Source organism: Pyxicephalus adspersus, chromosome 1, assembly GCF_032062135.1.
Source record: "Pyxicephalus adspersus chromosome 1, UCB_Pads_2.0, whole genome shotgun sequence".
NCBI classification, from domain to species: domain Eukaryota; kingdom Metazoa; phylum Chordata; class Amphibia; order Anura; family Pyxicephalidae; genus Pyxicephalus; species Pyxicephalus adspersus.
In genome coordinates, this window is record NC_092858.1 from 37,316,747 (window position 1) to 37,329,701 (window position 12,955).

General features: G+C 36.6%; 1 protein-coding gene across 4 annotated transcripts in view; it reads left to right on the top strand.

Annotated features, from left to right (window-relative positions):
• Positions 1-12,955, top strand: part of DIP2B (disco interacting protein 2 homolog B) — a 132,013-nt gene that overhangs the window by 69,220 nt on the left and 49,838 nt on the right. For 3 of the 4 annotated variants that reach the window (XR_011920043.1, XM_072406788.1, XM_072406781.1), the window contains exons 3-5: positions 8,753-8,884; positions 9,903-10,028; positions 12,137-12,358. Coding sequence is in view for 3 of the 4 variants with exons in the window: in XM_072406788.1 (XP_072262889.1) it covers positions 8,753-8,884; positions 9,903-10,028; positions 12,137-12,358 (480 nt within the window). In the remaining variant the exon portion in view is untranslated. Of the gene's footprint in view, positions 1-6,768; positions 6,818-8,752; positions 8,885-9,902; positions 10,029-12,136; positions 12,359-12,955 lie in introns of those variants that run through there. The other variant, XM_072406791.1, reaches the window with a different exon arrangement.

The following is a 12,955-nucleotide window of genomic DNA, read 5'->3' on the forward strand; positions in this document are numbered from 1 at the left end:
AAGCAGTGGAGATGGTGAATGCTTTGAGCAGCAACTCCAATAAACTGTCACAAAAAGAAATGAAAACTGTTTAAGCAGTGTGTTTTATAGCCGTCTGTGTTTAATCTACTATTACCTTCCAGCTTTGAATTGTGTTTGTTCCTTTTTGGTTTATAACACTGAAATGCTATTTACATAAGGTGAGTAGTGGGTATCTTTTTTTACCAGAGAGATGTGAAGATTCTAAAGAGGATCAAACAGTTTTTCCTTCCACAAATACAAGAACATTTCAGCTAAGTCTAATTTATAAATTATGAATATATATGATCTAATTTATAAAGACTTCAGTAAAAATTTTGTATTATTCTTCTGTTTATATGCCAACATAAGTTTGTGTTATTTTATTTTCCATTTCCCTGCAAAAGAAAGTATGCAGCTTGACATAAAACCCCTATTGGTTTCCCTCATAGTATGTAACAGTGCAGCCATGCGATGGAAGTAAAAATAAACTCTAATGTACTTACATCGTTTTGTCAGTAGTTAGATGTGGGAAATAAATTATCCATGTCATGTTTAGCTCTTGTTTAAGGGCTGGAACATGTGGAGAGTTTTAATCTCCCTGATCAAGTCAGATAGTACTCAAGGGAATCATAACACTTCCAGCTTGCTTAGATATATCAGAAGTATAAACTGGTAACACATCAGTTTGTATTTTTAAAAAGAGAAAGGGGTACATGCACACATTTCTCCCTTCTGCAAGTCACATATCTCCTTATGTTTTAACAGTTTAAACTGGTAAGAAGTATCCGGCTTTCAATAAAATGTTTGTTGCACATTTATTCATTTTTTATATATGTGTGTGTGTGTGTGTGTAATATATATATATATATATATATATATATATATATATACATACATATATACATATATTTTTTTAAATTATTATGAAACAGGATTTATATTGTGCCAACATATTACGCTACGCTGTACATTAAACATGCACACATTTAAAAATATTAAAAAAAAAAGAAACTTTTTTTTAAATTGCAAACTGTTTTGGGATTCTTTTGTGCTAGCATTGTGATCCAAGAAGGCATAAGTAGGTTCCTGATGTAGTGCAGTAACAGTACTGCCTTACCTGGAACCCACTTCCCACCCCAGCCTGCTGAATGGACAGCATGTTTCATGTTATCACATGAGCGCAGCAGCAGATCCTAAACATTACTTGGTGCTGATCTTCCAGCATAACAAGATTTTAGGAGTCTGGTTTAAAGACAGATTTAGGCATTCACATATTTTATAGTTATAAAGATATATATTTACCAAAATACAGTCAAAATACAGGTAATGAGGGTTAGAACCTCTTGTTTCCCCATTTTTCAGAGTTCACATTGTAGAGATTGTCCCTTTATTTCTATTTTGATGACCACCATCATTACGATAACTTGGACAATAATGTGGATTCAAGCAGGTATATAAAATAGCTCTTTTTCTTTTACATGTAATGTTTACATTTTCTGACATAGTCTTTGTAAGTTAAATGGGATATTATTGTTTTCATGTAGATTTTCCAAAAAAAAAAAGGTCCATCATATATTGATTGAGAATGGCCAAAAATTTCAAATGTATATTCTTTTGTTTGCTTGGTGTCTAGCTTTAATAGGCAAATCATTCATACAGTGGTCAAATGCTCCCTTCTGCTGTCAGATATTGCCTGGATTGGCAGCTATGGCTAATGCATTATTATTATTAAACAAACATATCTGGTGTTACCTTGGATGACTTTGCTGAATTAATATGATTCCGGAGCAGTGGAGGAAAGTTCATTTTACGGTCAGACTGTTTAGTTTGTAATCTGTTAATACTGAACTACCAAGTTTTAGCATAAGATTAATGAAAATGGAATTAAAGTACGCAGTGTTATAGAGTCACGCAATGAAAACATGTGTTGTCCTGAAAACTTGTATATGCATTGATTGCAGATTAGTAACTTAGTTGTCTTTATTAGCTATGAACGTAAAAAACATTTTTTATTTTTTTTTTTATAGATTCTTTATAGTTTTGATCACTAGGTAAAATACCTTTTATATTATGTGTAAGGCGATTGTATTTATTTTGCAATCCCTAGTGCCCGCTGTGCCTGGTGTGATTACTCTCCCAAAAAGACAGAAGTCTGTCTCATTCCAGCATTCTTGTCCGTGTGCAAGCAGTGGTCTCTCTGCAGATGCCTGACATGCCTCCTAATTGCACATCTAGAGTTTTCCATTCATCAGTGATTATGAACTTTGCTGACTGCAGAGCTTTTGATCCAGCAGAGGATGTGTCTAATTTCTCAAGAGAGAGGGCTTGCTAGAATCTATAGGCTGCCAAACAGACTATTTGCTCTACCTTCCAGTCTTTTCATAGAAAAAAAAAACCCTATACACAACTCTGTACATTTTTCCTGCAGTCTTCTAGCAGGTCCAGTTAAAACAAGGGAGCTACCTCATTTTTTGGCCCTGGGTAGTAGTCAAACTTAGACTGAACATTGCACTCATAATGGAATCCAGCTTGTGTGCTAACGCAATCCAGGTTGGATTTCATCAACAGGCTAGACCCACATGAAATGGGTAAAAATTATGTGAGTATTGTTCTGCCTGAAGAGTAGTGGTGGTGCAAAAGTAAGGAGGAAGCTGTGACTAGTGCTGGAGTGTAGAAATAGTAAGTAAATCTTGGCAAAGTTTTATTAAATATTGGAAAATCCAAAACTTCAGGTTCCACATTGAGGTAGGACAATCTTAAAGTTTTGCTTTAAGTTCTCACTGTGCTGAAAACCTAAAATGATATAAATGTGTTTAGACATCATAACATGATTACATATTTCATAACTGCTTACAAATTATTATTAGCCCAGGTTAAGACTAGCGGCCATTTTTATGTCCTGCTTTTTCTTTTTTTTTTTTATACACTTGTAAATATTTGCAGCAGTCCAATTTAAGCCTTTGGAGTTGGTTGCTTCATTGCACAGCTTAAACATAGCTTGCAAATGATTTGGCCTGAAAACCCTGGAATAAAGAAGATAAAAATGAACTCAGACCACTAAAACTATCAGACCTAGTAGGTCAGTGGGAATCTATCTGCATCTTTCCCCAACAAACATCCTTTGCTGCTGTTAATATATTGTTGTTTCTCCATGGTTATTAGTTATTTATTATAATAGTATCATCTCTGGCTATGTCTGTGCCAAACAGCAATAAGGTTGACATACTTTTGCTACTTAATGCACAGTTCGTGTGTTGTGGCAGCAACTGTTTAACTTTTGTTAAACCCTGTTTCACGTGTGCAATAAAACCTTGAACCAGAAAAATATCCCTTTGTTCCGCTGAAGTCTCCTAAATGTGTATTATATAGTAAGTTGTCCCTGAAAAGGGAAGATCAAGCATTGTGGAAAGGGGGTGCCTATGCTTCCGAAAAGTTTCCATTTGCATATCGTACCTGGGGCTTTCATTACTTTTTTGATCTGTGTGTTAAAGTACTTCAGGTACATGCTGGCTCCTTATGACATGACTTTGCTTTAAATCTTTTCAAACAGTTTATTTCCTTGAGAACGGTTTTATTTGTTCCAAGTGGTTCCTAACTCCTATGTTCCCTTCAGGAACAGGGCACTGCAGATACCTTAAATGAGCTTGTTGTATTTATTGGATGTAATAATTATTTAGGTTATGAACTTTGAGGAAAAATGTCATTGCCAAATGTAAAATTTCCATTTGCCATCAGGATTTGGTGGTCATATATTTCCTCATGACAGGCTGCATTTTCTTTATCCAGAGGAAACCCATTAAAACTGTAAACTGACCTGGCGCTGTAATGTTACCATATGTGTGCACTCTACTATAGCAATACCTAGGCTGGCAGGGAGTCGTGTAATGGATGCCGAACTTTATGTGGACGTTGTTGCAGACATTCCAGCAATCACATACTCTGCATACTGTCTTGTCAGCTCCATGTCTAGAAATGAAATCGCTGTAATGAAATGATGTAACCTTTTATATTCTGTCTTGTAACATCTGGAGTTGGTCATGATTCTGTACAATGATCTAATTGTACTCCTCATGGGGCAGCTTCTGATCAGTTAATATGTCATCACATTTTTGCTGATAGAAAGCAGTGAATCTGTTTTATGGTTGTTCAAATCATACACATTCTGCCATTTATATAAACATTAGACCCTGGGTGAGTAGTTGCCTGCAGCGTTCACATACTTTACAGATTGTGTAACTGGACATGTGGAGTAAGTATTGCAGAAGACCTAAGGTGTAAAAGAATTGTATGCGAACCCTAACAATGAACTTCTCTTGTTTGATCCCTTTTGGGCTGTTAAGCTTGTAAAAGCATTTTATGATATCTGTATTATAACAGCAAACAGCAAACAAACCTGATCCAACCAAACATATTTTAATATTATATCATTATTATTAATAAACAGGATTTACATAGAGCAAACATATTAAGCAGCACTGTACAATAAATAAGGGTTGCAAAACGTTTAAGAATACACAATCAGACAGGTTAATATTGCAGAAAGTGACAGACAATATCCCTTCTGCAATAACCCTTCCTACCTGCCTGATCACTCCGAATTTCTGGCAAAAAGCTGACTTAACGCATTTGCAATGCCCACTTTGCCAGGATACCTGACAATCCCGGCATCCCCTGCACATGCCAGGTATGAATGAACTCCTGCTTGCCTGCATGGAAGTTACATCATCCTAGACCAGCCATATATCTCTGAAAAATAGGGTAGAAATGTGCAACATTGGTAAAAATTTTAAATAAAACAACCAAATAACACAACTTTACAATTTAACCAAATCAAGTGATTGCTTTGATTGTCATCAGTGCATCATGCCAACATTTTTGGTTTAACTTTTGATTTTTCGGATTTTGTTGGTGGAGGTTAATTGGTTGGATTGGACTGTTTCAAAGATTAGAAACACAAAATGCTTCTGTGATGGGGAAAAGTTTTGATGGGGCAACATGGAAATTGAGAAACCCCTTGGTCTCGTGCATTGTTTGTTTCATTGTTAACTTGATGAATAGTTGTGGTTATCTTGATGATGCAGGAATATTTTAGTTTAATGGGTTCTAAATTTGGATAATATTCTTTATTTTATGTTCAGCCTGTCGCAACATCAGATTTATATATCCTAATGTAGCATTAACATTATAAGCTACTTAAATATAAATCGGATGCATACTGCTGATGGATTCATTCAGCTTCTAAACACTCCAGTTATTCCCAGCATTCTTAATAAAAAAATAAAAAGTTGAGGCTGTATTATAACAATATTTCCAGCATGAATAATAAGGGCCACTGCACACATATATAAACAAGACTTCAAAAGTTGGGGTTCATTTTGTGTTTCTCATTGACTCCTACCATTTTACAAGTGCTGGACAGAGTATTGGTAATGTTGTCAACAGACTAGAATACCAGTGGTTGTTGCATTTTAATGGCTCTCAAGCGTGGCCCCTGCAACTTCCAGAGAACCCACCCTACACTTTTGCACATCGATAATAACCCCCAGTGTTGCTGTTGGTAATCACAATAACCTCAAACATTGGTGTCAGTTGCAGTGCTGTGAAAAATCCCTTCATTGTTGGTCAGTGTTGTGAAAACACCCCACTGGTTATCAGAAACTCTATTTGCCATTATTGGTTGTCAGTGGTAGCATTTGTTTAGCACCTCTTGTCCTCTGCAGCATTGGTGATGATTAAAATTTGTATGCACATTTTGATAAATATCACTGTCTATCTCCCCAGCCCCTTTTGACTGGGCGTACCACCCAGCACTTTTCGGTGACCACACGGCTATTTTTGGGTGGTTACTGCCAACCTGGCTGGCTGCCACCTGCCTACAAATTCTTCCCACCCAGCTTAAACATTTTCTGGGTTGAACACTGCTGACACTCCATCACTAATCTTTCTCTTCCTCATTTGACAATGGCTTCACTGCCAGAGAGTTGTTTGTCTGCCACCTCAGTCCAATTCCACAAAGCTCCACTTGCGCTCAGGAGATGGTGGGCCACATTCCAAAAGTTAGTAACTGCATGTTGAGTATTAGAGCATCACTTCTTTTTGATATGCAGAGTGCCAGATTTGCTAGTATTTATCCAAAAATAAATGAAACCTGAATGCAAAAAAAATGCAATTTTTTAAAACTCTAGACAATGCTAGACAAATTTTAGCTTGCGGTTTGTTTAAATTGGAGTGAATGACACCACCAGTCAATGTTGGAATAGCAGTGGATACAACTTTTTTTTTCTATTATAGTATTAGCAACCAATTACATTCCCTTTCGTGTTAGATTGTGAGCGTCTTTGAGGGTCAGCTAGTGACATGACTATGGACTTTGTAAAACGCTGCGTAATATGTCGGTGCTATATAAATACTGTGTAATAATAATAATAATAATAATGTTTCTGGTATAATTTAGAACATGAAATTGTAGACTTGATTGACTGCTATAAGCACCACCTCTTTTTTTGGCCATAATGAAATATTTAAAGTCCACTTGGTAAGGTAGGCAGGGTTTGTCTTCTCCAATTTTATTTATATTTAGGGTGAAAAGTATTCCTCTTGTTGATAGTTTTAGTTTCATATCATGAAGGTTTCAGGAGTATTTGAAACGCATTTAGCTTGTTGATCAACAGGCAGTGTTTGTAACGGAATAGCGGAAGGAAGTTCATGTGGTGTGTGAAGTTAAATTAACAGTTCCTCAAAGCTGGGCTTTTAAATGACGTCTTGTAAAGCAACATGAATAGAATGGAGAACAGGGAATGTACAAAGGAAGCAAAAGGTCAGTGAGCCATAGAGATACGTGCAAGTGTTGCTGCTGCCCTTTAGGGTGCTCATATTAGGATTTTATTTCGAACTATTTGGCCTTATAAAGGCCATTCTTCTGGGTGTTGTGATTCCTTTGTGTCTGTTCCTGATATGTGCAGGAATGTTTACTCCAGCTCTTTTCAATACTCCAGCCTTCTCTTGACCAGTTCCTCTGTCAGTTTTAGTACTCTTGGTACTTGGGGTGTTTGTATTTTTGACACTCGCTGGGGGAGAGGAGTAGAAAGCGCTGGTGAAATAACTACTAGTATCAGTTTTACCAACAACAGAGAATACAAATCTCCTTCCCTGTCAGACGCAGGGAGTGGGTGGACATACTTAAAAATCCTTTAGCAAACCGCTTTCATATATACAAAAATGTAAGTAGATGAATTTATCTTGTAAGAACTGCTCATAATCCAATAAACAGTACAGAAAGACAGAGGGCCAGGGATTAGGAGCTAGTTGGCATCTGCTGCAGTGCATATGTGCTTGCAGGGATCTTGGTGATAGAAGGAGAGAGCAGGGTGAGCATAATATAGGTTGCTCCTTCACTGTCCAATCACACTTCAAAGCAATGAAGTGTGATGCCAATGCAGTGAAATTTAGTGTCTTACCTATGCACAAGCCTGGATGACCTGAAGTGTATATATGAAGTGTATCTATGATGATATACTTGTATTTACACAAATCGTTTCTAATTTGTTTACCTATATTAGATTTGGTGCAGGTTTTTCTTTCTTCTTTTTTTTTTTTAATACATTTTTCTTTACTAGCAGCTTCTCTCCTAGCATGATCCTGGCTGCTGTCATTGATAACACAGCAGGAAAACCACACATTCCTGGAATATATACGCAAGCTCACTTTCCACTTATCAGCAACACAGAATATAAAAACAACTGATGACTTGAACAAATACAAAATTTTTACTGTTCAGTTACAGGAAAAAAAACTATTAGTGCTGCTGGAACTCTGTCTGCTTCTAAATGTTGACATGTGCGGCTTTATTGTAAATGAGTGTATTATGAAACAATATCTGGATGACTGTCTGCACACATTATTTGTTACATTTCTTATTTACGTTTTTACATTTAGCTCAGAATTTAAAATCCAGCGTTAAAAATTTTTTTTACATCCTCATGGCTTGTGTTTACAGCCATTTCATCCTTCTTCTTTGTTGCCAGTAATCTGGTATTATTGTACGGGTCCTATGTTCACCCATTCACTCATTCCTATGTTTACCAATAATATTTTTGCTTCTGTCTCCAATCAACATTTAGCACATCAATGTGCTCATCTACTTTCTTCTGCTGCTTCTCCTCAGTCTGTGCTCTGCTGTACAGTGATTTGTAAGTGGCAAAAGCTGGAAATTAGTGATTTGTTAATGAATACACAACTATGGTTAAAATTGGTTTCCAATGTTTTTTTAGATAATTTATTGTTTGTTAGTTTGGATATGACCTTCAAATTTTGTACTTCTGAGCTCCGTATTTGAAAAATAATACAGTCATAGACCAATAATATCTTTGCCTCCTACCACAAATAAAAAATATATAAAACAAAAAACAATACTGATGAACTGTGAATACACAGCTACCTTGGTGTACCCAGTGATGCACACAATGACATTTGGTAGTTGGCTGAAATTTAGCATTAGGAATACAAAGACTTATATTTTGCCAAGAACTACAGTTAGTTGTAATAAGTTAAAGCCACTTCACACACATGTATTTAGATATGTGGCTAGATTAGAAATGTATAGATACAAATACCATGTTTATAATTAAAATGAGATTTCTTTACAGTGAACATGCTTTCCAGCTTTTAATCATTTCTCCCACAGTGGATGGGGAGACCATGAGCAGAGTACTTCAAGTTTAATAATAATTCTTATTGTGTGTTTTTTTTTTAGGTGTGGACCCTGCACTACAGAAAGATAATCGAAACCAAACGGCAACTGCATCACCATCTGGTCCTGCACAATCATCCTCCAAATACCATAGAGCCAGATCTGGAGGAGCTAGAGATGAACGCTATCGCTCAGGTAAGAAAGATTAGGTGCTCTACAATATATTTTTTTCTGACTAAACTGTTAAAGTTGAACGAAACCCACGAACACTCTGCTATCCCTATTCCATCGCCATCTTTCTTCTTCTTTTCTTTCTAAAGACAATCTTTGACCATCTTGATTGGTCATGCCAGGTTGCTGTAACTCCGGAACAGGAGTTCACTGATTCCCAGCACACTCAAGGGAAGCCAGGATTTCCCGGTTTCACTGGCAACCAACACCTGCGAAGCTCAGCAAAGTTGGCAAGAGTTAATTCATTTTGGGCATGCCCAAGGAAAGCTGGAGTTGCTGGGTTTCCCTGGCAATCAAAAAATGCACAGCTCAGCAAAGTTTGACAGCTGGGTGGTGATCAGGCAGGCATGAACGAATATCACAGAACGGGCATTGCCTTTTCTGTAAAAACCACCTGTCTGAATTGCAGATGTTAAAAGTGTAACTTTAGTTCCATTTTAATGGTGATGCCCTCATTTATTAGTATTCCTGAAAACTATTAAATGCTAAAAGAGGCCATACATTATAACGCATTTTTTATAAAAAAAAATTCCCCTGCCTGCACCTCTTGCAGGGAGGAGAGATCTTTCCCCTTTATTTTGTGGTTGATATTGTTAGGAACAGACTATGAAAGACATGAAAGAGGGGTACATTTTGAAGCTGAACTGTTACCCCAACACTATGTAAAAAGCTGGAAATATCTATTTACTGGTTGATTGTCTACACTTTGGATGTGTTCCGATCAATCATTGCTAAGAGTCTTTGATATTATGTCACTAGTATCTTTGGAGGCATTATGAAGGCGATTGTCTTGACCTTCACCAACATAAACCTTTATATTTGGCTACTTCCAAAAGGAGCTGTTGATTTCTAAGGAAGGATCACACTTGCCTTTCATTGCAGTCTTATCAGTATTACAGGTCACAACATATGTGGTACTATTAATTTCTGTTCTTTTTATAATATTAAGCATAAAATGACTGTAAACGTATGTGCCCTGCAGATATTCATACAGAAGCAGTCCAAGCTGCACTGGCAAAACATAAAGAACAGAAGATGGCACTGCCCATGCCAACCAAAAGGCGGTCAACATTTGTGCAGTCTCCAGCAGATGCTTGCACACCTCCAGGTTTGTTGTTCTCATACAGTATTCTTCAGTTTTCAGTCTCAGCCTTTGATCCAGCTAAGTACTACCTATGATCCTGAGGTTGTTTGTGATTCTGACAAGGGTCTATGGAAGCTATCCGGAAACTGTTCTGTTATGTCTTTCAAGAAAGCCCCTTTTTTATTACAAATCCAATCACTTGTTATATTGTATTATAGTTCAAACATAGATAAGAGCAATACATCTTCCAAACTGCACACTGGAGCCTAAACACTGTTTTGAGCTTTTAGTAAAATAACCATGACCTAACCTATGAGAGTAACCTTTCTTTTCTAAAAGCGTAACTCCGCTAAGTGAACACAATTTCGTCTAGGAGATTTGTCATAGGAACTACATTTTTCTCCTTGATGAAAAATCAAAATGTTGGGTTTTCAAACTCACTTTCTGTTTTAGTGGCAATGGAAACCAGGATAAGTAAAGGTATTCCCAGTGGAGACACAACAGTAAAAACTAATCATCCCCTATTTTATTCATTAATAAAATATTGCCTTTACATATACTTGAAAATAGAAATGGCTTTAGAAATCCTGAACATGTTTTCCTCAATAAAGGTTCCCAGGAATTATAAAGTACTTTCTAATTTACACTGCCAGCCAACTGCAGTTTCCACATCTGCCTGCTTCCTCCTGCGGCAAGGTGCTGTCCACCATACAGATGGCTACCACCATCGGTGGATCCCATAATTTAGCAAACACTGTAGTGATACTTTGGATCAATATTGATGGTGTAGTTTAAAATAAAACATCTAATGTAAGCTGTAGGCGCGTAACATATTGTTATTGTGGTAAACCTAAAACAAAGTACAATGTAAAGTTTGTAATGTAACATCAAACAAGACTAGGGGCTGAAATTTGAGAACTGGAGTTAGGGATTTGGACCTATCTATACAGTTAGGTCCATAAATATATAGACAGAGACAACTTTTTTTTGGTTCTGTACATTACCACAAATGTATTTAAATGAAACAACTGCAGACTTTCAGCTTTAATTCGGTGGGATAAACAAAAAGATTGCAAAAAATGTGAGGAACTAAAGCCTTTTTTACAATCACGTCATTTCAGGGGCTCAAAAGTAATTGGACAATTGACTCAAAGGCTGGTGTGGGCAATTCTTACTTTATGTCATTATCAAGTAAACGGATAAAAGGCCTGGAGTTGATTTAAGGGCGGGTGCTTGTATGTGGAAGATTTGGCTGTGAGTTGTTTTATTTAAAATTAATTGTGGTAATGTATAGAACCGAAATTAGAAAAAAAGTTGTCTCTGTCCAAATATTTATGGACCTAACTGTATTGTATAGCCATTACAATTTGAAACAAAGTTGCTGATTTAGACTAAAACAAAAGTTTTCTTTTTTTGGAATTTTGGAAGGAAAAGCTATTTGTTGTTGAACAAAACATTTGTTTTATTCCTCGCTTAAAACAGGTTTTTTTTTTATATATATATTTTAGCCACAGACTACAATACTTTTTAATTAGTTTTTTGGCACAGATAGTAGTCTAGCTCTGTGTTCAAGTCTAAATCAATTCTAAAAATACAGCAGACTGAGTAAATAAAAAGCATGTCTTTTGACATCTGCAATACACATGATTATCCTGGGCTGTTGGCCACAGGAAGACCAATTACAGAGTTTTAGAGTTTATATAAAAATGTGGACCTCTGCTCCATCACTTTGTTGTCTTGTGGTACCAGGCTAATAAATGGACACCTTCAGTGTAATTTCTCTGGTCCTTCTGGGGTTTTTTGCCTTACTTTGCCTTCTTTCTTTAAGAAACATACATTGGGGTTATTTTACAAAATCAAAGTGACTTTATTTTGCAAAGTGAATTTTTACTGAGCTTAGCAATTTGGTAAAGCAATCAACCAATCATCAAAACTCTTCTTTCCGCCTTTTTTTTTTTTTTTTTTTACTATTCAGAACGTGAAGTAAACATACCGTTTTCAAAGGTAATAAGTTCTGCTTTAATAAATAGGCCTCCAAGTGTTTACTTCAAATCTTCAAGAAAATCATTCTATTCTATATAAGATTTTCCCCCAGTGTCTAAATGCTTATTTTAATAACTCTTTTCCCATAGACACTTCGTCAGCCTCTGAGGATGAAGGTTCACTGAGACGTCAAGCCGCTCTTTCTGCAGTTCTTGCTCAAAGTTTACAAAACACAGAATCCTGGATTAACAAGTCTGTGCAGGGATCATCAACTTCATCCTCCGCCTCATCTACGTTGTCCCATGGGGATGTGAAGAGCACCAGCAGCTCTCTAGCTGATATGCTGTCCAACACCCACATTGGAATATTTGGTAAGTCATGGGTAGCACAACTCTACAGTAGCAACCTGAGACTGCAGATATTCTGTGTTTTGTGATTAATCCTTCATACCACCTATCATACCATCTTTTATTGCTAGTTACCTTATTCCAGTATCATTTTTAGTGTAAAAAAACCTTCTAGCACAACACCCCTTATTGACTGGGTTTACTAATCTATCGAAACATGTTCTTTGCTTGTGTCTGCAACACTTTTTCATAATGCATGTTGCCTAAACTCTCATTATTCATTTATGTTCAATATTGTGCTTCAGTAATAGATCAGCACTTTGGGAAATGCAGAAATCTGCTCTTATATTTTTAAGAATTAAATGGAGACTCTGGTTTAAGTGTTTAGAACCATAATGTAAAGCGTTTTATAATCTACAGGGATGGATGTTTAACCACCTGAGCGATAAACCCGACCTTGGTTCGGGTTAAAAAAAATTACAATTATCGATAAACCCGAACTTTTCTCACTGTATGAAAATACAGTGAGAAAAGTTCGGTTTTATTGATCACTTACCTGGTCCCGCTGCGATCATCTAGCGTCGTCCTCCAGCGTCGATCTCCAGCATCGGGTGCCTTCTC